The 26437-nt window shown below is 39.8% G+C and overlaps 1 protein-coding gene across 2 annotated transcripts in view; it reads left to right on the top strand.

The window, feature by feature from the left end:
- The window catches only part of PLD5 (phospholipase D family member 5), a 457190-nt gene that overhangs the window by 74891 nt on the left and 355862 nt on the right, over window positions 1–26437 (top strand). Inside the window, exon 1 of one of the 2 annotated variants that reach the window (XM_045298282.1) lies at window positions 3451–3526. The exons of the other annotated variant lie outside the window; for it this stretch is intronic. Coding sequence (XP_045154217.1) covers window positions 3524–3526 — 3 coding nt within the window. The 5' untranslated portion in view covers window positions 3451–3523. Of the gene's footprint in view, window positions 1–3450; window positions 3527–26437 lie in introns of those variants that run through there. 2 annotated transcript variants of the gene reach the window in all.

Here is a 26437-nt window from a genome sequence, read left to right as displayed (position 1 = left end):
AAGACAAAATCCTTGACAACTTCAATTTTTTTCTCCATTTAGCATGATGCTACATATTGGTCTACTGGTAAGGATTTGGGTCTCTTTGCCATTGAATTGTAAGCCAGACTGAAGTCTGCAATCCTTGATGTTCATCATCAAAGGCTTCAAGTCCTCCTCACTTTCAACAATCAAGGTCGTGTCATCTGCATATCTCGAGTTGTTAATAAGCCTTCCTCCAATCCTGATGCCACATTCCTCTTCATATAAGCCAGAGGATACAAATCTGATGATACACCTTTCCTGATTTTAAACCATGCAGTAGTTCCTTATTCTGTTTGCACCAGTGTTTTCTGATCCATATATATTTGTACATTACATAGTTTAAAAAGCATTGTAAATATTTATTTTAATCTATTATTAATTGGGAGTTAATACATATCATATCATATCATTCCATAGTTCAATTATGTCAAACATTATTGTATAATTGCTACCACAAATCAGTTGCCAAACATTCTTTTTCTTCCTGGACACCAGGAATGAGATAAACCCCAATGTGAACAGACAAAACAAAAATACAGAAAATGTTGAAAACCAGATCAGGTCCAGCACAGATCTGAGGGTGGATTAACTGGCAAAGTTTTAACTCTTCCAGTCAGGCTTATCCCTTTGATCTTCTATACTCATCTCTCCAATGCAGTCTTGTTTAGTCACCACTGCCCTCCCAGCCCTCAGTGATGGAGAGAGGGAGATCACCAGAGGCTTATTTCCTATGTAATTCCCACAAATGTATATTGGGCTCCCACTGCCATCCATAGCTTGTTGCAAACCAGATTTTCACAGTTTAGGCTCTGATACTATTCCCTCCTTCGACTTCTGATTATACGATTTACAATCCTTCGGTGAGTGATGATGTGAACTTAGTTGACATCTCATTTAGATGGCTGCTTGTTTTAGAGAAAAACCTTTAAGACCCCATAAGTGATTTTATCTGATAGCCAGGCACCATCTAATTTCTTCACTACACTTTGCTATAGCACCCATGTCTTCTGTGTTCCTTTCCTACAGACGAGTATCGAGCAGGGCCATGATGTAAGAACTAAGTTGGAGGGAGGATTTAGTTCAAGCCCAAACTGCATTCCTGAAGCTATGCTATGTGATGTTTGTTTGTTTGTTTTCTGCATAGTTTTTGTTTGTTTGTTTCTCCTTATTCGGGTGTAAGCTCCATGAAGGGAGTGGCTTATGTCTGTTTTTTTCCTTCCAATTAATCCAAGAATGTGAATAGTGCTTGGCCGAGAGAATCTGGTCAGTAATATTTATTACATTGATCAGAGCATAAAAATACACAAACTGAACCATCATAATGTTAGCCAAATTAACAGTAATAACTGACATAGGGAAATTAGGAAGAGACATGCTATTAGGGGGTAGATACAAAAGAAACAATCCTTTCCTAAACTATCAATTATCTAAGCTATCAACTCTGAGCCACATTTTTCCTGGTTATTCACTATTATGTATTATGATTATGCAGTATTCCCTGGCTCTGTTCACTCAATTGCCTCTTGATCCATGTAAAAGTCCCCCATTAGCACAATGAAGTGTTCTGGAATTCCTATTCTTCTCAATGCTATCTGTAGTTTAATATGATCCACATAGTTGAATGTCTTTGAATAGTCAATGAAACACAAGTAAACATATTTCTGATATTCTCTGCTTTGAGCCAAGATCCATCTGACATCAGCAACGATATCAAGTGCTGCTGTGATAGAAATATCCCAAGTAAATGACTTGAGCAAACAAACGTTGAGTCTCTCCCCTTTCTGGGACTAGTTGTCCCAGTTCAGAGCACTGACTCTAGACGGAGGAAAGCGTTCTCTGTTGTCAGCAATGGAGGAAGGCCCGGGGCCTCCTTTCTACATCTGTGGTCCGATATTTCATAGACTTCTGCATGTATCTTGATGTCAAACTTCCCCTGGAGTTTCTCATTTAGGAGATTCTCATTTAGCGATTGCTAAATACTTCTCTCCAGAATCTTCTTTCTTTGTGGTAGTCAGACCCCTCCCTCTCTTTTTAGTTCTTTCGCCTCATCTCTTGCAGTTTAAAAGGTGATGCAGACCACACCCTAGGAGAACGCCCCTTAAATCTGATCAAGGCTATGGCTTGAGTAAGGATGTTGAACCCCACCATAATCCTGGTCATTAACATTACAAAAATAATCTAATCCTCTTTAGCACTTCCTAATCCTACTCCATTAACTACAGGCAGAGGTTAGGATTCACATCACAAAATGGACATATCAGGTCATGAATGGAGGATAATCAAGAAATACTGGAAATCATAATCTAGCCAATTTGACATATTTTAGGGGGACATAATTCCCCATGGGATTTTAATCACCTCATGAATAAATGAATAAAGAAGATCAAAGAAGTGATGCCTCTGGATTCAGATGTTTGAGAAGACTACCGACTGTACCATGGGCTTCTAGAAGAACAAACATCGGTTTTGGAATAAGTAGTGCCAAAATGTTCCTTCGAAGCAAGGATGCCAAGACTTTGTACAGGTTATTAGCAGGGGTCAGTCCCTAGAGAAGGAGAGCATGCTCAATAAAGAAGAGGGTAAGTGAAAAAGAGGACAGCCGTCAATGAGATGGATTAACACAGTGCTTGCAACACTGGACTGAAACACAGGTGGGATTATGAGAATGATGCAGAATCATACCGTATTCTACTGAGCATAGAGTTACTGTGAGTCTGATTCTACTCAATGGCAACAGGTTATACTACATAGTAAGGAGTACTAGTAGCACAGTGGCTGAGGTTGGCAGTTGGAACCCACCAGGCACTTCATGGGAGAAAGGCGTGGCCGTTTTCTTCAGTAAAGATTACAGCCTTGGAAATCCGATGGGGACAATTCTACTCTGTAATTAGGCGTTTGAATCAACAATATGGCAACCAACAATAAGAACATAACATATTATGCAGTCTGCACTTAGGCGCTGTGTTTCATCCTCAGAGTGCTGTGCAAACATGGAGTGCTAGGTGAAGTTACCACTACATCCTCTACTTTCCTGTGTTTCAGCGGAGGGCTCTTCTTTAAGAAGAATAGCATCCTCTTCTGGCTAGTTTGAAGGTGTGTGGAGCTTGACACAGTGCCTGCATCCCCAGGGTCAACTCTCGCTCTCACTGTGATTTCATTCCACAAGCCGCAAAACTCATCTCAGTTATAAAGAGAGAAATGTGATTGAATGGAGCAGGCTTTGATATTTGTGAAGACGCAAAATGAAGGGCCCAGGTTTTTAAAACACATTTTAGGGGGAAATTCAGAGATGGCAAGCTTGCAGCCTTTTCTCTTCGCGCTTGGTTTGGCTGATTTCCAAAGCATCGGGGCCAGCAATTGAGGGACTGAAATATAATCGGTGGTGATCCATTTGCTCCACATGAAACAGGCTCTGCCTCCAGACTCCAGTGGCTCCGAGAAGCGGCACACCAACAACAGCTCCTGGCTGCCGGACTCAGGGAGGCACACTTGGATCGCAATGGTAAGGAACGCCTGAGCTTTCAGCAGACCTAGTTTGTTACCTGGGGAAGAATACTTCACATCGGATAGGAAAAATGGCTGTGGGTCCCAAGAAACTGAGCAGTCACTTGAGCTCTGCTGGCACTTTGCTTTTCTCACTCGCAGGATAGGAACACCCCGCTTAACAGAGAAAAGGATGCTTTTCTTGTCTGGGGCTTGCTGCCTCAAAATTAATTAGGACCGTTTGCTAAGCTTTGCTGGTGGAGGACAGCCCTGCTGTGACCTTAAATGTAAGCCCTGATTAATGCAGTCTCTGAAGTGGCCTTTCTTTGACTGTAATTGGGATTTCCATGAGACTTCTTCATAGAAAGAATTCCCCCTTTTCTCGCTATTTTACATGCGGTACAGACCTATTAATATGAAAGCAGCTTTCCTTTCTGCTTAAAAGGCAGCTTTGCGAGCTTCACTCTCGATTTGAAATATTTGCACATTCCATGTTGCTAGAGCAAACTTCTAAGTGTTTTTTTTCCTTTTAAAAATGATCATATGCCGTATGTGACAACGTTTTAAACAGAAGTGTTATGTTACTCTGTGTGGAAGGAGTTTGTTTGATTCTCTCCAGTAAAGCAAACATTTGCTTTTTTTTTTTTTTTCCCCGCTCTGCCTGTTTGGAAACATGGTCTTTGGAGGAGCTTTGGAACTCGCCATGGAAATGCTGAGACGGTTCCCTCAAGTCTTTGCTCTCCATGTGCCTTTCCCAAATGCCTATCGAAACCAGCCATTTTACCGGGAGCAAGTGATCGAGGCAGGAGAAAGACGTGATATAGCAAGGAAGCCAAGGTGTTCCTTAAAGAATTATGGGATGAAAGACATTGATAGTAATAAGATTACATAACATGTGACAGTACATCAAAACCTAGGACTATGTAGAGTGGGCTCCTGAAATATACTTCTCTGCCGGCACAGCTGATGTGTGGGAAATGATCATTCCATTTATAATCCAGATGAATGAAGATAGTGCTGATGAAAGCAATGTGGAAAGAGTTTTAGAATTGAGCCTACCTTTCCAGAAAATAAAATAAAAAAGCAGGGAAACCCAGAATTCTTTGAGAATCTTTGTTTTACCTCCGGCCCTCACCACCCATTCTTCAATCGCGAACAGGCCAATCAACCATAGACATCGAGTTGTAAAGATAAGGGTCATGACTTCCCTTCCTTAATTGACATCTAGTCCATTAATTGATCATCTCATCCATTTCAGACAATCTTCTAGCCTACTAAGAAGAAGGCAAATTGAAGTTTCAATTTCTTCTCAACCATCTGGATGGGTGGGGGAATTCAGCATGGGGATTAACTGGGATTCTTAGTGTTTACTATGCTTGGCCTGCATTCTGGGGCATATTAAGTATTTCCCGCCATTCATTAGTCTGGGAACATTCCTTTAAGGATTAGAAAGGACTAGACTGACATGCATACAGTTCTCCCTGCAAGCACTCCCTTTATATGTGGACATAAGCATAATGACAATTTTGGGCAGTGTTCATGGAGAAAATAGCCTATTGGGCTGTGAGCATTTAAATGCACTGGTACAACTTGTTGAAAAGATACAACCTTCCAAAGAGAGTGCGCTGTCCTGTAGAGGTGCGGGGTCAGCGGTGTGGACCGAAGAGATGACAGCAAACCCGCTGCAGCCAGGCCATCCATTGGTGACTTTGATGAATTGCTATTGGGAGAGTTAAGAAAATTGTCTAATTATACTTCATAATAATAAATGTGGTCTGAGCGAATGCTGTGGTGGTAAACATTAGAATGGGGATACTTCTGGGGGCATGGACTCTGAGACACACAGACACACACACAAAACAAAAACAAAAACAAGCTCAGTGCCACCCAGTCAATCCTGGCACACAGCCACCTGATATATTGTTTCCAAGGCTATAAATCTTAAAAAAAGAAAGGTTTACAGACCATAAAATTCAATGGTTTGACTATATTAAAAAAAAGTTGAGCAATCATCGCCACTATCAATTGTAGAAGATTTTATTTTTGTATTCATTATTAGCCCCCCTTTCCCCCACTACCTCCCTTTCATAACCTTAAGAAACTATTAGTTACTTTCTCTCTAGATTTACTTACTTTGAATTTCATATAAAAAGAATTATACATGATACTGGGAGGGTGGGGTAGAAATGGGCAACTGATTATAAGGATCTACATATAGATCGGTCTACATACCATGGGTGGGGGGGGGAATGGACGGACAGCAGAAAAGTGGGTGAAGGAAGACGTCGGACAGTGTAAGATATGACAAAATAATAACTTATAAATTATCAAGGGTTCCTGAGGGAGGGGGGAGAGGAGAAGGAGGGGGAAAATGAGGAGCTGATGCCAGGGGCTTGGGTGAAGTGCAAATGTTTTGAGAATAATGAGGGTAATGAATGTACAAATGTGCTTTATACAATTGATGGATGTATGGATTGTTATAAGAGTTGTATGAACCCCCCAAAAATGATTTAAAAATATGCAAATGCTTCGAGTGACCTAAAATAATGTATTATACAACAGCAAAAACTCCAACAAAGTAACAGGATGAAACACAAAAAAGCCTCAATCCAAACGAAAGCAGAAAATAACAAAAATTAGAACAAATTAATAATGGGTCAAAATGGAAATAAATAAAAAGATGTCAAATTTTAACTCTACTATGTTTGCATTAATTCACTTTCTGGGACACTGTCAGAGGGCAAGACTTTTCATATATCTGGTCTATGGTCCCAGGGAATTCAGTGGAAGCTTCATCTCTGTGGAGGCTCTGCAAATGGATTTTTTGGCTTTCACTGTCTTTCACAGGCTTCTGTGAACTCTGTTCACAATTTAAGCTTTGATACCATTCCTTCCTCTGATCTTGGGTGTGATTATTTACAATCCTTGGATCACACAAGATGATGTGCTTCTTCTGTGTGAACTTAGTTGACAGATCACTTAGATGGCTGTTGGTTTAGAGACAAATTTTTAAGATGCTAGACCAGTGGTTCTCAACCTTCCCAGTGCCATGACCCTTTAATATAGTTCCTCATGTGGTGACCCCCAACCATAAAATTATTTTGTTGCTACTTCATAACTGTAATTTTGCTACTGTTATGAATCATAATGCAAATATCTGATATGCAGGATGTATTTTCATTGCTTCCTGTGGATTTCTGAGACTGTAAATCTTTGTGGGAGTAGAAAGCTTCGTCTTTTTCACAGGGAGTGGCTGGTGGTTTCGAGCTGTTGACCTTGAGATTAGCAGCCAAACACATACCCGCTCCGCCTCTACGGCTACAGTCAGAACTAAGACATGCCTTTAAAAGCTAAAAATATATAAAAGTGGTAAATATATGGCAATCTTAAGTTGCTTATTTTTGGCTATCCTCAACAGTAAGAGGTGTGAACCAAAGTCCAAGAACGTCCAAATCCACTACCTTAGGGTGCCAGTCTTATTCTACTTCCTATACTACAGCTTTAAGTCCAAAGGAGTATATCAGTTCTTTAATCTGAAACAGGGGTATTTAAGGTATAACTCTGTTCATTTACTGGGTTTTCTGACTCGAATCTTTCTGATGTGATCTGTGTAGTATGCCGTACACTTCCAGAAGACAAAATGTATAAAACCCAGGTAGCCTAGAGTATGGGCCATGGGTCACCAAAGGCTGAAAAGAAACTCAGCTAAATGCATATAATATAGGGTGGATTCTCCCCCTCGGGGCAGGGGCCAGGCATAGAAGCAATGAAGATTGCAAATATTTAGGAGAACAAACAGCTTTCTTTCTCCCTTGCAACTTTGCTTCTATGGTGGTATGATCGGCTGGCTTTGTGGTTCTCAGTCCAACACTTACCACACAGACAGATCTAGCAGGGGTAGGGAGGATACCAGGAGGTCAAACGAGTCATTGATTCTAAGGAGAGTGAGTCTGTATGTTGGATTTTTATTAAGTCACTTCCAGGATAAGAAGAAAATCAATCATGTTTCTCATCATGCAAATGTGTTTAGTTATCTTATGTTTCCAAGGGGGAAAGACACTCACTGGGTCTCGTTAGAATCGGGAGCACATTTGAGCTTGCTGGGTGCTATAACAAATAAGTCAGCCCAGCAATGGGCCCTTATCTCTTATTGTTTTTCTGTTTTATTTACAAGTTTTGAAAAGATGAAAATAATTAAAACTGTACACCATAATTACCAATAACTACTTTATCTAAATGCAAGGAAAATGTGTAGATGTTTTCAAATAATATCTTACAAATACAAGGGTTATAAGAAGTTTGTGGGAAAATAGTTCATGATAGATACTGACTAGGTTCCATTTGGTGAAAAAACACAAGAACATATCTGTATGTGACATGTTGAAAGAAAATAGCATTGACATTGTTGCCGATTAAGCATATTTTGGTTTCAATACTGAAATAAACATAATAATAAAGCACAGAACAGAATATCAAATCCTTAGCAGAATCTAGATATTTAGAAGCCATTGAGGCTGGATGAACCTTCAAAACTATTGCCCTAAAATAATTTTAAATTTTGTACCTTGAACCAAAACTATCCCCTGGAGTCTTCTTTGAATACAGTCTGAGAAAGTGCACAAATAAAAAAATGTACAACACACATTTATTCAATATACACATCAGCTTGTAATTAGCACCCGGATCAAGAGAGAACATCACAGATATTCCCCAAATCCCAATTCTAGGACATCTTACAACCTGATTTGTAATGCTGTCATAGAATGTTTATTTCTTTTTAGATTTTATATACCCTCCTTTATTTTTGGTTTTAAAAAGAATTTTATTTGTGTAAAATTAATTTAATAGACTATGCATGGATATCCCAAGATAGGGGAGGAGTAAGCTTACCAAAATACTAACAGTGAAGGGATTTTAGGGGATCTCTCAGAACTTTCTTGTTAGTCTTTTTCCTGATTTGAGTGATAGTCTTTTTAAAAACTGAGCATTTTATGTTTACAAAAAATGAGCATTTTCTAAAGGAACTCTGATTCTCCAGACTAAGCTCTTGAGATGTCTCAGAATGGGCTGTTGGCCAGCGCTTCTTTGAAGTCACCTGGGATGCTGAGTCCTGGCTGGTTCTCTGTGTCCTCAGTGGGGAAGGGTACCTGGTGTGGACAGTAGCAACAAGGGGCAGACAGCATCCTCATTCTTACATGTACTGGTGCCAAGGCTGAGCTACTAGAAGTAGTGGAATTTGTGTAAATAATAAAGATAAATTATGAATACCAAAATCAGTCAGCTATATGGTTAACTTTGTAAGAAATATGAGGAAACTTCCAAAAAGTCTGGACAGTGGAATTGAAAAATAATGTAATTTCCCCCTGAACATTTTAAAATCCCCATGTATGATTCATTAAAATCAACTTATTAACATCCCTAGAGCTTTTATTGAGATGTACCTGTTGCTTCCTTTTGGCAGAGGATAAACTATAAAGAGTTGCCAAGTGCAGTTGGCCACTGTTAAGGTTTGCATTGTGTTCTCCCAGAGTGGGTGTCACGTTGGCTAGGTCATGATTCTCAGTATTGTGGAGTTATCTTCCATTTTGTGATTTGATGTACTTAATTATACTGTGCGGTATACATCCTAAGCTCTATGATGTTACTAACGCAGGATTAGAAACTATTATCTTAATAAGACAGCATTAGGTGGTATTTTGCATTAATCTCTTTTGAGATATGAAAAAGATTAAACAGGCAAGCAGATGTCAGAGACACCACAGTGTCTGAAATTTGCTCCTGGGTCTTTTGGACTAAGGATCCCTGTGCTGAGAAATTCCTAGACCAGGTGGAAGATTGATGCTAAGAAACATGGAGATTTCCAAAGCATGTTGGACCCGTAGCTGTTGAACACAGACCAGGGCCTTTCCCCAGACTCAGAAAGCAGAGGAGGCCTTCCTTTTGAGTTAGCATGAATCCAGAATAAATTTCTGTCTGGTAAACTTACCCATTTGTAATATTCCTGTTGTACTAGCATTAGATAATTAGACTAGTCCTCAGTGGCTCCTGCCCTGTCTTTGATGGCAAGTCATGTCATTGAGAGACTATAGTGTGCCCGACTCTTTTTCTCTCTCAAAGCGTCCTGTTACTATTACTTTCAAATACTTCCAGCCTTTAGACACTTGAAAGTCAGTAAATATAAATTCTTGTTTTATTTTAAGAGAAGATAGGAAAAGCTAATATCTCAAAGTATAAATGTATCCTGACATGTAACAGAGATAACGAAATAGGACAAAATTAATAAACCAAACTTTTAAAGGGTTTGTTTTGTCTTTATTATAAAATAAATATACAGTGATTGAAAAAGATTTATAACATGCTGAAAAGAAAATAAGAAAGATGAGATTATCCAGGGCTGATTTTTTCACTTACTTTATTATGTCTATCATAACATGCTAAAAATATAGTTCTTGGTCATTATTTTAAATGGACATAAGTGATGTTTCCAATTTTATTGTTACTAAAATTGATATTATGTGAGTGTCCTTGTATGTACAAGTTTAAACAATTGATCAATCCATTTCCTTAGTATTTCACTCAGACAACATCATGGAGATAAATGTGCTCAATAAAGTGGAGAACAGATCAGTGAAAGAGGGAGAGAAAGGGAGCGAGAGAAATGTTTATTCGTTTTCCAGAAAGATCCCAAGTGTTCAGTCTTATTGAGAGGATGGCTGGAAATTAGATGCATGTAGATAAGTCAGGCAAAGTAACATCTCAGACTCCTTGCAGCTCCAAGATAGAGTCCCTGGGTGGTAAATGCTCAAGTTCTGGCTGCCAACTAAAAGATTGGTGCTTCAAAAAGTATCTCAAGGGAAAGGCTTGGCAATATATTTTGGGAAATGAGCCTTTGAAAGCCTTATGGGGCGCAATTCTACTCGGACAAGCATGGGATCAGCATCCATAGGAATCTTTGGGGTGAACATTATTTTGGCTTTTGGTTTGGTAGTGCTAACATCCCTGAATATTAAATATTCCATCAACTGACAGGTGAATGAACAAACCTGTATTGCCAGAAGTGTAACCAGAGTGCTCCTTAGAAGTGAGAACGGTGACGCTTTGTCTCACATACTCTGAACGTGTAATCAAGAGGGACTGGTCCCTGGAGAAGGCTATCTGACTTGGTAAAGCAGAAAGTCTGTAGAAAAGAAGAAGCTCTTCGATGAGAGAGGTTGTCACAGTGACTGCAACAATAGGCTCAAATGCATCAAGGATTCTGAGTATGGCGCAAGACTGGGGAGGGTTTCGTTCCGTCATGCACAGGGTCACTATGAGTTGGAGCTCACTCATGGCCCTCAAGCAGCTATAACAACTGAGAGTCTAAAGTGGGGAGAAGGGCTACCTGTAAGGATAAGTATTTTCTATCTAACTTTGTTTTTTCATATGGCCCAGCCATCCCTTATAATTGGTTACATTTATATAGAGTTCAATGTGTGGGTTATAGTTTGACCCAATCAAGTTTATAATACAATCCTCATTCTTGAATCATTCTACAGAAAACACGAATGATTTAAGAAGAGCACTCAGGGATGAGTAATCTGCTCAACGTGAGATGATAAGGTGTTTTTCCAACTTAGGACAATATGCTCAGCCGGACCTAGTAAATTCTTGTGACCAGTGACCTACTTTCTAGCTGATTTTTAGACACTTGGCAAAACCAAGCCTCATTCCCTTCCAACAGGATGGCTAAAAATCATGCTACTGCTTGGAAAATGATGAATAAAAATATCTACTTTTACAAGATATGTATTCTTGTTTAAAAAAGCTTTCTCCAAGTAATTAGGGGTTTGTCTAATTATTCCGTTTGAATTTTATCTTTGAGCATCTATTGCTTGTCAGTATCTTAGAACAAAAAAATGCAATTTAATTTTTGTTCGAAGTATTTAATGTTTCTAATCATCAGTCCCGATGATATTTAAAGGACTGAAATATATGTACACACATCCAATATTGGGTGCAGTAACTGGTAAGGTATTCCAGACCTGATTGAAATTGAGACATTTAATATTCATGTTCTCTGTTGCTGAACATGAGTCAATGGAGACTGTTCAGTTGCTGTAGGTCACACCATCCTGGTTGCTCTTTCAATCAATACTTGTAGAACAGGGGGTTTCTATCTCTTTTGTTGTTGTTTGTGTTAAACATTCACTTAGCACTTATTATAAGCATGACCTTATGTGAGACAACTTCAATGTTGGCTGTTCAAACCTAACTGTTGATCCTTGGGGAAAGAGATATGTCAGCTCCCATATAGATCTATATTTAACCTCTGAAAAACAAGGGGAAGCCCTATACTGTCTTACAGGGCTATAAGCAAAAACCACCTCAACACCAATGGACGTGGTGTAGTGGGTTTGGAATTTGATCAAAGCATCTGATTGCATGAAGGTTGTGGATAAGACAGATGCATGCATTGGCTTGAAACCCATGATAGGCACTTCAGAGTCAGTGGGTGTTATACAAAGCACCCACCATGCTGGATGAGAGACACATCAGTACATTTAGTGGTGATCGGAAGATTCTTCCTTATTTCCTTCCTTCCTTCCCTGGCTTCCTTTTTGCCGTCACCAGATATTTAGGGAGTGGAGTGGCAGAGAGTGCTAGCTGCCCATCAAACGCCATGCTCTTCTCTTCTGTTCTACATGGTCCAACCAACTGTGTGCTGGCAGCAATGATGCAGGCTTTTTGTAGCGTGTCTTTCAAAACCTGTCATTCATGGTCTTTCATGTTTTTCTCCCTTCTGGGGCACAAATGTCAATGGCCAGACTCGAAAGCCACGTGCTGAAAGACCGTGCTGGAAAAAGTGCCTCGCGTGAGACTGGCTTGGACTGTTTAATGAGAAATAAGTCATGGTTGTGCTTGGGTTATTCTGCAATTTGATCTATTTGTTAGAGCAGTTAGCAGTGACCTATTCTCATAGTACTAAGTTTCTACTAAGCTTAGGTTCTAGTGAAGGAGATAATAAAGATATAAGGAAATAAACCATTATTTTATATACTGATATATACATATATAAAACAAAAGAAATTATCAGAGTTACAATAAAATCGTGTTAGAGAGGAGACACCTGGCATTAGCTGAGCTTTGGATGAAGTTTAGGTCTTAATTCCTAAAGAGAGACAGTTGATTAATTTCTGAAAGGGGAAAAATACACGATCAATTAAACCAAGAAACAATAAAATCATAGAAACCTATGATAATATTCTAGACTTGCATCTAAACCTAAACCTAAATGTTCAAGATTAAGTGAAGACCATCATTGTGAATTGGGCAGGATATACTCCGAAAGGAGGGAGTGTCTTTGAATGTTCTTCAAGATCTCAAAGGCAAACCGCATTTGTGCTTAGTGGACTGAAATGACATTATATTACTTTGAACCTCTCAATGCCTTTAAAGATCAAAGACAAAAAAATCATTGAAAAGATATTGTTTAATCTAGTGAGCTTCAATAAAGTTGAGAGATATTATGTTTCACTTGGAATGACCTCTTATGAAGTAGGAAGTAGTAAAGAGGTATTTGTTTGTTTGTTTAAAGTATACCTTTCCTAGGTAGAATCTAGATTTGGGCTCTTTATTAAAATTATAAATGTACTTATAATACAATATAGGTTAAGGAGCTCTGGTGGCATGGTCATGAAGTGCTTGCTACTAAATAAAAGACTGGCAGTTCAAACCCACCATCCATTCCGTGGGAGAAAGATGTGGTAGTGTGCTTCCATATAGATTATAGTCTTGGAAATGTTATGGATTAGTATATTAATCAAGGATTTTTTGTTGAGACAGAAACATACTTACGCTAACATAAATGCAAACATTATGAGCCAGCAGGATGTCCTAGAACTCAAGTAAGAGTGCATGTCCCTGTGATCCTGCGACTCACAGAAGAAAGCGCTTGAGAAAGCAGATGGCCTTCTCCGTCCCTCTCTGTCTCTTTCTCTCTGGCCAGGTCTCCTTCATCGTGTCATCACCCTTTTTCTCCCGCTGATCTATGAAGATTCGCTCCCACAGCTAATTCATCAGCAGATCCGTACAGTAACCACTCCCAGAATTGTAACCTCCAAACACTGACTGGAGTGTCTGTACCCCAGTTCCAAATTCCCAGTGGTAAAGAGCAGAAGGCACATCCTCCATCCCTTATCCCTGTTACGGACCCTGATTTCATCATCCATGTCCAGGATCATCTGACCTGACTCCTACAGACCATAGGCCATGTTAACAGTATCCAAGAAAGAGACCATCAATGCAATACAAAGAATAACATAAATTTCACTCTGAAACTAACATTCTGATGTCTTCCTTCCTAAATAAATACATTGACAGAGAGCTGCCAGTAACTCAAGTCAGGTTCAAAAAGGATCATGAAATGAGGGATATCGTTACTGATATTCGATGGAGCTTGACTGAAAGCAGAGAATACCAGAAAGACATCACTTGTGTTTTACGGACTGTGCAAAGCTATTTGACTGTATGGATCATACCATGGTTAGCACTGAAAGGATTGTGAATTCCAGCACACTTCATTGTACTCTTGTGGAACCTGTACACGGACCAAGACAAAGTCACTGGAACAGAATGAGGGCATACTTCCTGTTTTAAAATCGGAAAAGGTTTGTGTCAGGGTTGTATCCTTTCCTTATATTTAATTAATCTGCATGCTGAACAAATAATTATATGTGAAGAAGCACATGACATGAAGGTGGAAGCAATGCTTTTTAACAACTTCCAACATCCAGGCTGTGCAACCTTGCTTGCTGACAACAGTGAAGATGACTACTGATGAAAATCCAAGACTGCAGCTTGAAGTTGTCGAGGATTTTATTTTGCCTGGATCTACAACAAAGGCTCATGTAAACAGAGGTCAAGAGATCAAATAATGTATTGCATGGGACAAAGCCTTCTGAAAGTGCTGAAGAGCAAGGATGTCATTTCATGACCAAGTTGCACCTAATTCAAGACATGATACTTATATGCATGGGAATGTTGGACAGTGAATAAGGAAAATAATAGAAGAATTCATGCACTTGAATTTATAGTATTGGCAAAGAATATTGAAGACACTTTGAACTGCCAGAAGAACAAAGAATCTATTCTGGAAAAAGTACAGCCAAATGCTCCTTAGAATAGAGGATAGCAAAACCTAGACTTATAGTTTGGATCATACTTTGGAAAAGACGAGCGCCTAGACAAGGCCATCACACTTGGTTAAGTAGAGGACCAGGGAAAAAGAGGAAGACCCTTAATGAGATGGATTGGCACACTGGCAGCAACAAGGGCTTAAATATAACAATTTTGAGGATGGTGCAGGACCAGGAAGTGTTTCATTTTGTTGTACAGAGGCTCTCTGTGAGTTGGAACCAACTTGACAGTACCCAACAGCAACAATGGTACTCTCTCAGCATAATCTGAGTACTTCTCAACCATCCATGAAAGGTTTCACACCTTCCTCTAGTGGAGATTGCACCAAGGGAACCACACATTGCTAGCGCATCCATAAAAAAATTTGGGAAATTTAAAAATGTTTTCTGTTAATGTCACAACTGAGGGATGTCGTTGAGTCTGACTCAGTGCCCCAATAAAACAGAACATGACTGCCTGCATGGAATTCCGAGACTGTAAATCACAGGTGCCCAAAGTTATTTGGCTTACCACTCCCTTTTCATAAAAAAAATTACAGACCCCACCACTACCACGTAAAACTTTTGTCTTACGTTATAAAGTATAGGTATCTACTTTTGCAGCCTGCCTCCTGGATTATTCTAGTGCCTTCCAGGGGGTGTGGAATCACCCATTAACAGGAAACATGGCTTTTTGGAATTCTTTATGGAATTCAACATCTTTCTCCTATGGGGTTCTGGTAGGCTTGAATCGTTGACCTTGTAGTTATCGATCAGGTGTTTAGCCATTGAACCACCAGGGCTCCTTAAATGATCAATTACATTCCCCCCAAATTCCCATATCAAGAATGGGGGTGAGAGGGAGAAACAGGTCCAATTTAAAATGAGTTTTTGCTTTGAAAAATTCAGCAAAGAGGTGATATTGCTCCCGGATAACACTCCAAATGACTGCCATCGAATCAATCCTGACCCCTAGTGAACCTATAGGACAGGATAGAACTGCCCCGATGAGTTTCTCAGACTATAACTCTCTACGGGAGTAGTAAGCCCTGTCTTTCTCCTTCGGAGAAACTGGTGGTTTTGAACTATTGAACTTACAGATTGCAGCGCTACGTGTAACCACTATCCCACCTAGTCGTCAGCTAACTCATCAGATCTCACCATTGAATCACTGCCATCAAGTCAATTCTGACTCATCGGACAGGAATTCAAAGTCCTGTGAATTTCCAAGACGGTTATCTCTGTGGGACTGGGAAACCCCATCTTTCTTCCACAGAATAGCTGGTGGTTTTGAACTGCAGGCCTTGTGCTTAGCAGCCCAATAGAGTTCATATAAAGTGTGGGCTCTGAACTGGTTTGAATTCCTGTTCTGCTAATCACTTGGTGCTTGGCTTTAAAGAGTTACTTCTCTGTGCCACGGTTTCTTCATAAGCATAGTTACTTAAGACGGTAATTATGAAGATTCACTTATTTGATATTTATTTCTTAAGCACTTAGAACAATATTGATCTGTGGTGTTGATATTGATAGCTGCTGTGGAGTCAGTTCTGATTCATGATGATCTCATGCACAAAAGAATGAAATCTGCGTGATCGCCGGCATCTTTAAATTCATGGTTGTAGCTCTTGCGCGTCCATCTCCTAACGGTCTCCCACCCCCTTGCTGGCCTGCTACTTCACCATTAACCTCACTTCTTCTTCCAGTAATTGAGCCCTCCTGATGACATGTCCAAAACATGTGCGTTCCATTGTGAACCATAAGGTTTTCACTGGCCAGTTATCACAATGTCAATAGATCTCCCTTCTTTGTCTTAGTCTGGAAGCTTTGCTGAAATCTGTGTGCTATGGGTTAACACTGCTAGTACTTTACATACCACCACTGTCTTACAGCAACGTACAAGCCCCCACAGTATGACATACTGGCAGACAGACAGTGAAAGTAACACATAGTATCTGAAGGTAAGGAAAAAATATTGCTACCAAATCATAGAAGAGTTTATTAAACAACAACAAATCTCAAGCGGTGGAGCTATTGTTTCCTGACAAATCCTACAGTGAGGTCTATCCAATTGAAGGTGGTATTTCCATCTTTCTAAAACTTTCTGGAAGAATTCTGCACTTTTTGGAAAACCACGTCAAAGCGCCAGTTTGGCATCCTTCAGGGACTCAGATGTTCCTTTAAAATGCTTTTGAATGTTAGGAATGAAAAGAAGTCTGAAAGGGCAAGATCAAGGGGTTTGGGTGGATGGGCTAAGGTTTCTCAATAAAATTCACATAAAGTAGCCTTTTCAACCCTCGAGGAGTGAGCAGATCTATTATTGTGACGGGGAAAAAGCCATTGGCCCATTTTTCCTGGCCTTTCTTCGCCAGTGCAGTTTTCCGTTTGTTTTTTAAAGACTTTTTCCTAATAAGTCCCCATCGTCATCCAATGTCCTTTGAGAAAATCCCTCAAGATTACCTTTTTGGAATCTCAAAAAAATATCATCACCATAATCTTCTGAGTGGACCTCTCTTGTCTTAAATTCACCTTTAAAGTCTTTCTAAACATTTGTAAAAATGTTCCATTCACTTAAGGTTGTTGTTTTGTGTAGGGCAGCGTATGTGGCAAAACTTGAATCATTTGGCAAAACACCTACTTGCATTTTATTAAAAATTTGGTATTACTGCAGAACTGCAAAATGTTTTCCCAGGGCACAAGAAAGCATCCCTTTTTCAAAGGCACCGTAAGAGGAATAAAACACCTGTATTATTGAGGGAGTTTGTCTGCAGACATCCATTGGTCACAGAGACCTGCTTGAACCGTTTGTTTGGTATAAAACTGAGGATGTGTGAAGGGCAACTCCAGTAGCCATACTTACCCTCATGTACTTGTGTGAATACAACTAGCTCTGAATCATGGCGACATCATATCTGCCAAGATAGAACTGCTCTTCATAGAGTGTGTGTATGTGTGTGTGCGTGTGTGTGTGTGTGTGTATGTTGCTTTGTTTTTTCCTTTTTATTGTGCTTTGAGTGAATGTTTAGAGAACAAATTGGTTTTCCATTCAACAATTCATACACATTGAGTTCCATGACAGTGATTGTTGTACCCACAATGTAATAGAACTCTTTCTACTTGGTTCCTGTTCACCATTTCCATCCATCCTTTCTGATCCAATCCTACCTTTGGAGATTTATCAAGACAAATGGAGACCCTTTTGGATTTTGTATGGTTAATATGCTCCCCTTATCATCCATAGAGTTTTTCATGGATGTTTTTGTACAAAAAAACTCACCCATCCTTTTTCTGAAACACTTCTAGGTGGACTTGAACCTCCAAATTTTTGGTTAACATTCAAGTGCGTTTACCATTTACAAGACCCAGGGACTCATATGTATTTATGGTCTTTCATTTTTGAAGCATTTCCTTGTTAGCAGAGTGAGGGCGAGTGTCAGAAAATCATAACCACTTTCTCTTCTATCCACTGGGAAGATTATGCTAAAAAGTTTTCTCCAAAGTATGTCTTACCATCTTTACCAGAGGCTTTGGAGAAAGCTTCCCCGGACAGAGCTGTCCCTTAAGTCGTTATTTGTACTCAGGCCGAAGGACCACTTGAGAAGCTAGGATTCTAAACCCTTTTAAGCTATTTCCAGACTTTGGCAGGTCTTAAGACATCTTCAGACCTGCTGGCCCCTCAGCAGGTGTTATGATGGAGTGGCATGGGCAGGCGAGTCATGCAAATATAATAGTGTGTCTATCGCAGTTAATGCAGCTTGGACCACGTGTGAGTTGTGCTGCCCCTTCCCTTCCTCTAGGTCTAAGTGTCTGGGCACTGGAAGCACAGGACTTGTAACAGTGGAGATTGTGGGAACATTTGATATCTCTTCTTCACACGAACACTTAGATTTAAGAACGTCAAATGAAAAGGTCAGGGGCACAGGCAGCTTCCCAATATGGAGGTTTAATTTTGAGGACTTCTAATGTAGTGCCTTCAGACCCTATTCTCTCTGACTTTGTCTAATTCTACATTTTCTAGCAGTTTAGGCTTCACGACTCGGGGTCTTCCATATTATTGCTCTTTTTTTAACTGCTAGAATATTTTTTAGAAATATATTTAGTATAAATATTAAATATTGTTAAACTATAAGGCCATGTGGTTGAGGGTAAAACATGGTAGAACAACCTGATTGTCATACTGCAATAAACATAATCATAAAAGTCTAAATAGTAAGGCAGTAACAAGACCCAATGCAAAAAGGATTTCAAACAACTGGTACAAAGCTTTTGCTCAAATCTCAATCCTCCCACGTGGACATATTCTACAAAATTAGGTCAATAAGCATCCAATCTCCTTATAAATAGCTTGCATGTGATTGCCTTCAGTTTTACTTTATGATCTCTGTTTTCTTTTGGATAAAAAGTCGTTTTTTTCTGTCTGTGTTTTTAATTATTAATGTGGATTCATTGTCAAGCTATTTTAATAAAAAATAGTGACTTCTTAAGTAGAAGAATCAGAACAAATATAGACAGAAATAGTTGCTAATGGAAGTCTTGATATAAATTGCCCCAAGAGTTAAACATTTATGACGGCCGTGGGCACTCCAGAACCAACAAGGCAAATACTGCACTTCTGTTGTACCCTTTTAGCGGTGCCCAGAGTACAGCATGCTTGCTTGTGCTGCAAATCAAAATGAGCGCCTTGCAGGTGATTAGTAGGTGGCCAATGTGGCCAAAGGAATAAAATTTAAATAAGTGGGATTATTTTACTTAAGAGAAAAGAAGAGCACAGAACAATATAATGTGTTTGGGTGTTAACAGAGGCTAGTGATCAACAGGTTTCTATTTCTATTGTGAGCAGAAGGAGGGGGTGTAGTTTGAAACTGCATTGGGGATTTGGATAGGACTCAAATCAAATAAACTTACCGACAGGAAAGGCTATTAGACACTCAAATGGATGCTAAAGGTTGTCAGGCAACAACATCTATTGAGGGGCTGCTGTGGGCAGATCGCTGGGCTTATGCATGGCATCTCCTTCCTCCTGCCCTCCCTGTAGCTACGGCTTTTTAAAAGTAGGTCACGGCGCTGCCTTTCTGGGATGGTTTCCATGAGGTTTTACCTTCAGGCACAGAACAGTGTTAGATCATTTCTTGAAGTAGCTTCAAGGGCAGAAGAGAACAAAATTCAAATCCTTTGTGTTTGGACATCTTCTCAAAGCGATCATCTTAATTTGATTTAATATGAAAATCATTTAGTGTGCTTCTTCTGCAGTACATATACCTAAAAGGCTAGTTCTTTTATAGCCACTTTAAAATAGCAATCAACAACGAGACCCTCACTGCCATCAAGCTGATTCTGGCTCATAGCAACCCATAGGACAGATTGGAACTGACGCGATGGGTGTCTACGACTGTAATCTTATGGGAGTAGAAAGTCTCACCTTTCTTCTGCTGCATGACTGGTGGCTTCAAACTGCTGACCATGTGGTTAACCAGCAGGCCTCCTTATAAAAGAGCAAGGGAAGTGTTAATGTATCATATCTAATGCATTTACAATGGATGGATGTCTAAGGATGCCATGTAAATGATATACTGGCAGCTCATACTTCAATACCCTCACCTTCTCCCTTTCCTACAGATTTATATATCTGATGACCTGCTTGTCATTTTCACTTGGAGATTGTATAGGCCTATCAAACTTACCAAGTCTCAAAGAATCTTGCTTCCCCCAGCTTGCTCTTCCCACAACTTTCCCATGTGAGTCAATGACAATTCTGTCTTTTCATTAGTTCAGACTAAAAGATGTCAAAGTCATCCTTGGTTTTAATCTTTGATTTTCCCTCCACATCCAATCAATTTAGCAACTCTTGACAAGTCAACATTCACAACATATACAGAGTCTGACCATCATCACCGATTTCCACTGCTACCATTCTGCTCCATACCAGTAGTACCACCTTTTGCCTGGACGCTTGTAATTATCTCTAACTGGTTTCCTTGTTTCTAGCCTTGCTCCCTGCAGCTTCTCCTCAGCCAAGCCATCAGAAGAATCGTTCTGAATTGCCCATCCATCTAATTTCTTTCCTGCCTGACACTCTCCAATGGCTTTCCACCTCACTCAGAGTGAAAGCTTGATGAGGCCAAAGAATCTCCCTTCTCTTCCTTTGACTTAACTTCTTATCACACTCTTCTTTGTTTATTCTGCCTCACCCCTGGCGAACTCCTTGTTGCTGCTCAATGATACGTACATCTTTCTGTGCCTGTGCATGGATTCTTTCTGTTTCTCTACTTTCTCCTCCAATCTCCACATGGCCAGCTCCCTCTCTCCTGCTGGTCTCCATGGACACGTGTGCTCACAGAAAGTCATTCCGTTATTTTGTCCCCTAACATGTGTTACTATCTGACCCAATATATATTTATGGAACACTACAAGGATGCTCCTTAAAAGCAAGGGTGGTGAGACTTGGTTCCACATATTTTGGATCAGGAGGGATGCGTTCCTGGAGAAGGACACCATACATGGAAAAGTAGACAGTCAGTGAGAAAGGAGATGCTCCGTAATGGCCCAGTGACTGCAATAATGGCCTTAAATATAGGCAGGATTGTGAGCAATGGCACAGGACTGCGCAATGTTTCTATGTGCTACAGCCAATTCTATTGCACCGAATAGCAGCAGTAACTAAATATAAACTCCCTCAAAGCAAAGACATTAGTTTGCTCACTGCTATATCAACTGTATAGAACAGTGTGTTGCAAATATTTGTTGAATGATGATGAATAAATAAAAGAAAAGAGTAAATATAGAACAATATATTCAAAATATTAAGTAGAAATAGAAAAGTGCAGAATAATATGCTTACATTGCTATATGTGTGTACAAAGAAGACTCACACAAACACATAGGTTAAATGCAAAAACTGAGAGTACACAAAAAGTCGACGAAAATTTGCATCTAAGAAGAAATATTCTCTCAAGGGTGAGAGATAAGTTTATCTTTCACTGTAAAATATTTCAAGTTTTACAATGTATATGTATAACACCATCCCAAACACAAGCAATTAATAAAGTTACTGAAACAATTTTACTTTAAACCCCTCCTTTTTAGAATAATCTGTATTTTGGAGGGCAACTATAACTTGAGGGACCAGTTTCTCTATGGTTTTATTTCTGTAGAACAGTACCTCTCACGGTTTCTTTTGCACTCTTTCTCTGCTGCTTTGTGTATTTTTGATTGCTTCTTTTTAGTATAAGAAAAAAAGAATTGACATTTGGGCTCCTTACTATCTGCCACCAAAACTTTGACATGGGGATGAAAAGGGCAAGGTGTCATGTTTGCAGCATTTAGAAGGTCATTTTCAACCTGGAAAATCTCAACTCTTTATCTTAGCCTCATACTAAATGACCACCTTTGATTGTTAAAGCTGGAACTTCTGTTTATTTCTCTTTTTTCTGGCGGTCGTTTCCCTGTGGTTATCCACTTAGCCTTTCTGAATCACAGATCTCAGTGGGACAAATGGACAAGAATGCCCGGGCGGGTGGCATTTGTCAACTCTGACCTTGTCTGGTGTGGCACTCCGCAGTGCTCATCGAGAAGCCATCCTGGCAAGCTAGGCCTCCAGGCAGGTGTTGGGCTTGTCTTGGAAAGCAATTTCATGAACAGGTGTGGTCATACTTAAACATGTTTGTTTTATGAAGGTCCCAGAAATACATCAGTATTCAAGCAGGCTGCCTCTAGGCAGCAGATCTATAATGACACATTCTGTTTATGCATACTAAGTAGGGGCTCAGAATGCTCCACTTGATTGCGATGTGGTCCCTTAGACGTCATGAGGAACCCCTTACATTGACACCTTCCCTGGGACAGCATGCTTAGTAAGGGAGAAGGGCAGTGAAAGAGGAAGACCGCAACACGATGGACTGACACTGTGGCCGCCACAATGATCTGAACCATAAGAACAATTATGAAGGTGATGCAGGTGATGTCGGGCTGGATGGTGTTTCCGGCTGGTGTACGTACGGTCACTAGCGCTTGGAACCAACTCTGTGTCACCTAACACCAATGACAACAGTGGCCTTGTCTTATGTATAGACCATCTATTTTTCTTTTGATTTCTAACAAGAAGCAATAACTCGCTTGTTATATTTATCATTGGTAATGCCATTATTTTTTCTAAATATTATTTAGTATCATTCCTCCTGTCCTGTCTGGTGTGTGTGTGTGTGTGTGTGTGTGTGTGTGTGTGTGTGTGTGTCCACATACATGTGTGTATGTCAATATATGGACTGAGAAAAATGTGCAACCAAATCAAAATATTTCATGTGAAGTCACTGCCTTACTGATTGGGTGCTGAGTTCAGTCCATCAGTTAGGATTCAAAGCTCACTGCAGCAAGTAGAGTCACATGGTCATCACTACACATCCCCGTTTCCATTTCTCTTATGGCTTGTTTGCATTGCTGGTGAGATTGCTTCATTTCACGGTAGCTTAGGGGAGAGCAGCACAGGTGGTGCTCTCAGGTCCCCTTTTAGCATTGCTGTGACTGTCGCGGATTTACTTACCTCCAAGGGTAAATGTCATTTACTTGCAGGACACTTAAATGAGCTCAGTAATCAGTGCAGAGCGCTTCCCTGAGGCTTCTGATTTGAGACTTCCCTAACTTTACAATGAGCTTTTAACTTAGTTATCACATAGATTAAATAGGTAGATAGAGAGCTGATGTCAAGGAAACTGAATCTCATGGCAACCTATGTACAACAGCATTCCTGGTCCTGGGCTTTTCTCACATCATTGTGGCTGCTCTGCCAATGTCACTCACTGAGGGGCTGTCTTGACCTCTTTGGCTTTCTACTTTAGTTTTCTACAAAACATGATGTGTCTTTTTAGCGACTGACTCCTCCTCCTAACAGGGACAAAACAGTGCATTGGGCAATATTCCAAAATGATTTAGGAGGTTTTCTTTCCTTCACTAATTTTCCAAAGAAAATTCCTAGGTCATTCTTTCTAGTCTGCCTTACTCTTGATGCTCTACTGAAACCTGTTCATTATGAATGACCTTGTTAATTGAAATACTAGTGACATAGCTTCCAGCATCAAAGCAACATATGAGCCACCACAGTATAATAGACTGACAGATGGGTAGTGAATTATGTCTTAGTGGTCCAACTTATATCCTAACAGAGTGATAAAGAAACGCCTATGGCTCTCTAGGACCATTGACACTAGAAGTAACTGACCTAATACCCTGGGGTCTCCATGACTTGGAATTGACTCAATAACAATTGTATGTATGTATGGTTTTCTTTATGGGTTGACCCATACTTATTTTATTTGGCAAGTTGTAAATGAAAACTTTGATCCTGAGAGACATGTAGAGATATTCAAGACTCCATTAAGAGGCTGTGGCCAGCTGTAGGAACACAGAACCAAAGGAACTGATGGATTTAGGGACAAGATCTGCCCAGTAGGCAGGGCAGGTGGTAAGAAATAAACACCAGACCCCATGTTAGAAGATCATGCTGGAGGTGCTGCATGACAGGCGATGACATCATGCCTTTGATCCAGCCATTTTCAGAGGCCGTCTAGACCCAACAATTGACTAGAATACCGTGACAGGGAGTTCAGCACCAACTCAGAATGTGAAGCAAGGAAGTTGACCTCGGCCTACAAGGGATTGCCACCACTTACTGGTGCCCAGGACCGGAGTCCGTACAGGTGGAACATAAGTAGTTAGGAAGGTCTTGGAGTCCTTGTGAGTTTAGCACAGGTTTCTCATTATAGGAAGGGAGAGAAAATCGGCATAAAGATCAGCCACTAGAAACTGGAAGCAAGAATGGGTGGTGACCATCTGATGAATGTTGGTCATTTGGGAGATGCCATCTATGGGACCTAGCATCCATTCCAGAGACCTATGAGACAACATGGGTTGTCATTGGTTGGTTAGGATAGTTAGTCCCAGGAGATTCTTGGAGACCCTGGAAAATGCAAATGGTTAATATGCTTTCCTGCTAACCTCTGGAGGTTCTTGCAGAGGTGCCTTGGAAGAAAGGCCTGGTGACGTATTCCTGCAAAAATCTGTCATTGGAAACTCTATGGACCACAGTTTTACTCTAATGCACCTAGGGCCACCATGAAATGGTATTTAATTTGGTAACTGGTTTTAGATTTTTTGTGTTTTTGGACTCATGAATCATAAACCACCCAAATAATTAAAATAATGTCTGTTCAACTTAATAATTAAAATAATGTCTGTGCAACTTGAACTGAGGTATGATTGATGTTCTAAGTAATCAACTTGGAAAGTGGAGAACAGCAGTTTATTGGGCTTTGTGTATGGAGGCTGTTGGAAAAATAAGAGTGGATAGAATGAGTTGGCTAAAAAAACCTACACAAAATGAATTCACTCTAGGAAAAATTTTATTCATATTGTGCATAGTTTACTTATAATTTCATCTATAAATATTATTTTACTGGAAAAGAAGTGAAGTGAATAAACATTTTAATCCATACATTTAAAGTTCTTTAGTTTAATAGCCAAATATTGGTCCTTTTTTGTAAGATCATTTTATTGGGGGATTTTACAGCTCTCATCAAAGTGTTGTTTCTTAATTGCCGTCAAGTCAGTTCCAACTAATGACTAGCCTGTGTGCAATGAAATGAAGCACTCCTTGGTCCTTCCTCTCAATTATACTTGAGCCCAATGATGTAATTACTTTGTTAATCCACATCAGAGAGTGTTTTCTTCCTTTTCTGTGTCTGTCTTTACCAAACATAAAGCTCCTTCTAGGAAATGCTCTCTCCTGCGACCATGTTCAGAGGATGTTGAGTTGAAGTCTTAGTCTCTTCGCTTCTCAAGAACACTCTTTCAAGACGAACTTGGCTGTTCTTCTGGCAGTCCACAGTACTTTCAGTATTCTTCACCAACACCATAATCCATGTGCAACAATTCTGATGTTGTCCTCCTTAGCCATTATCCAATTTACATAAGCATATGAGGTGATTGAAAACACCATGGCTTGAGTCAGATGCCCTTTAATCCTCAAAGTGACATCCTTGCTCTTGAACGCTTCAAAGTAGTCTTGTGCAGTGTATTTGGCCAAAGCAATAAATAGACTATGATATTTTGACTGATGGAATGTGGATCCAAGCAAAATGGAATACTTGATAGGGTCAATATTTTCCGTTTATGGCCACATGCTCATGATGATTTAAAAATTCATAGCAGTATGCGTTCTTGAATATAGAAATAAAGCAGTGATTGCAATGTCATTGGAAATGTTCTCATTGGTAAGAAGTAAAAATGATAAGCAGAAAAGCAATAAAAATACACAATTCTTGTGTTTGTGATAGTGAATCCATGTTGATAAATACATTGCAATACTCCAAAGTGAAGTTAAACAGCTTCTGGCAGATTTTAAAAATTGGATTAGCATCAAAGGAAATTCTGTTTGGCTTTGAGGGTTATTTTAGTTCTTTCAATAAAAAATACTTTCCTTTTCATCTTAATAATATTCTGGCATTTCTCATTAGATGCCTTTTTCTATGGTCATTGGGCTTTGACTTGAGGACTGTTGTGAATAGGACCATGGCATCACTGGACTTGACGTTACCATGAAATGTCATCTAACCACATCCTTCTTCAGAGGCAGTGACTGCCTCTGCTGAGAAAACAGCTAAGCACCTTTTCCAGCCCCTTTATATTCATCACTAAGGATGAATAGCCTTAAGAAAATGGATGCATTGACATGTATCTTGTAATACTTTAACATTTCTCCACTTCTCATACCAAGTTAAGAGTTGGCGGGG

Source organism: Echinops telfairi, unplaced genomic scaffold (assembly GCF_000313985.2).
Source record: "Echinops telfairi isolate 266 unplaced genomic scaffold, ASM31398v2 ScPeMD7_7424;HRSCAF=8462, whole genome shotgun sequence".
Taxonomy (NCBI): domain Eukaryota; kingdom Metazoa; phylum Chordata; class Mammalia; order Afrosoricida; family Tenrecidae; genus Echinops; species Echinops telfairi.
The sequence above is the reverse complement of the archived record's forward strand: the minus strand, read 5'-3'. Positions and strand labels throughout refer to the sequence as shown.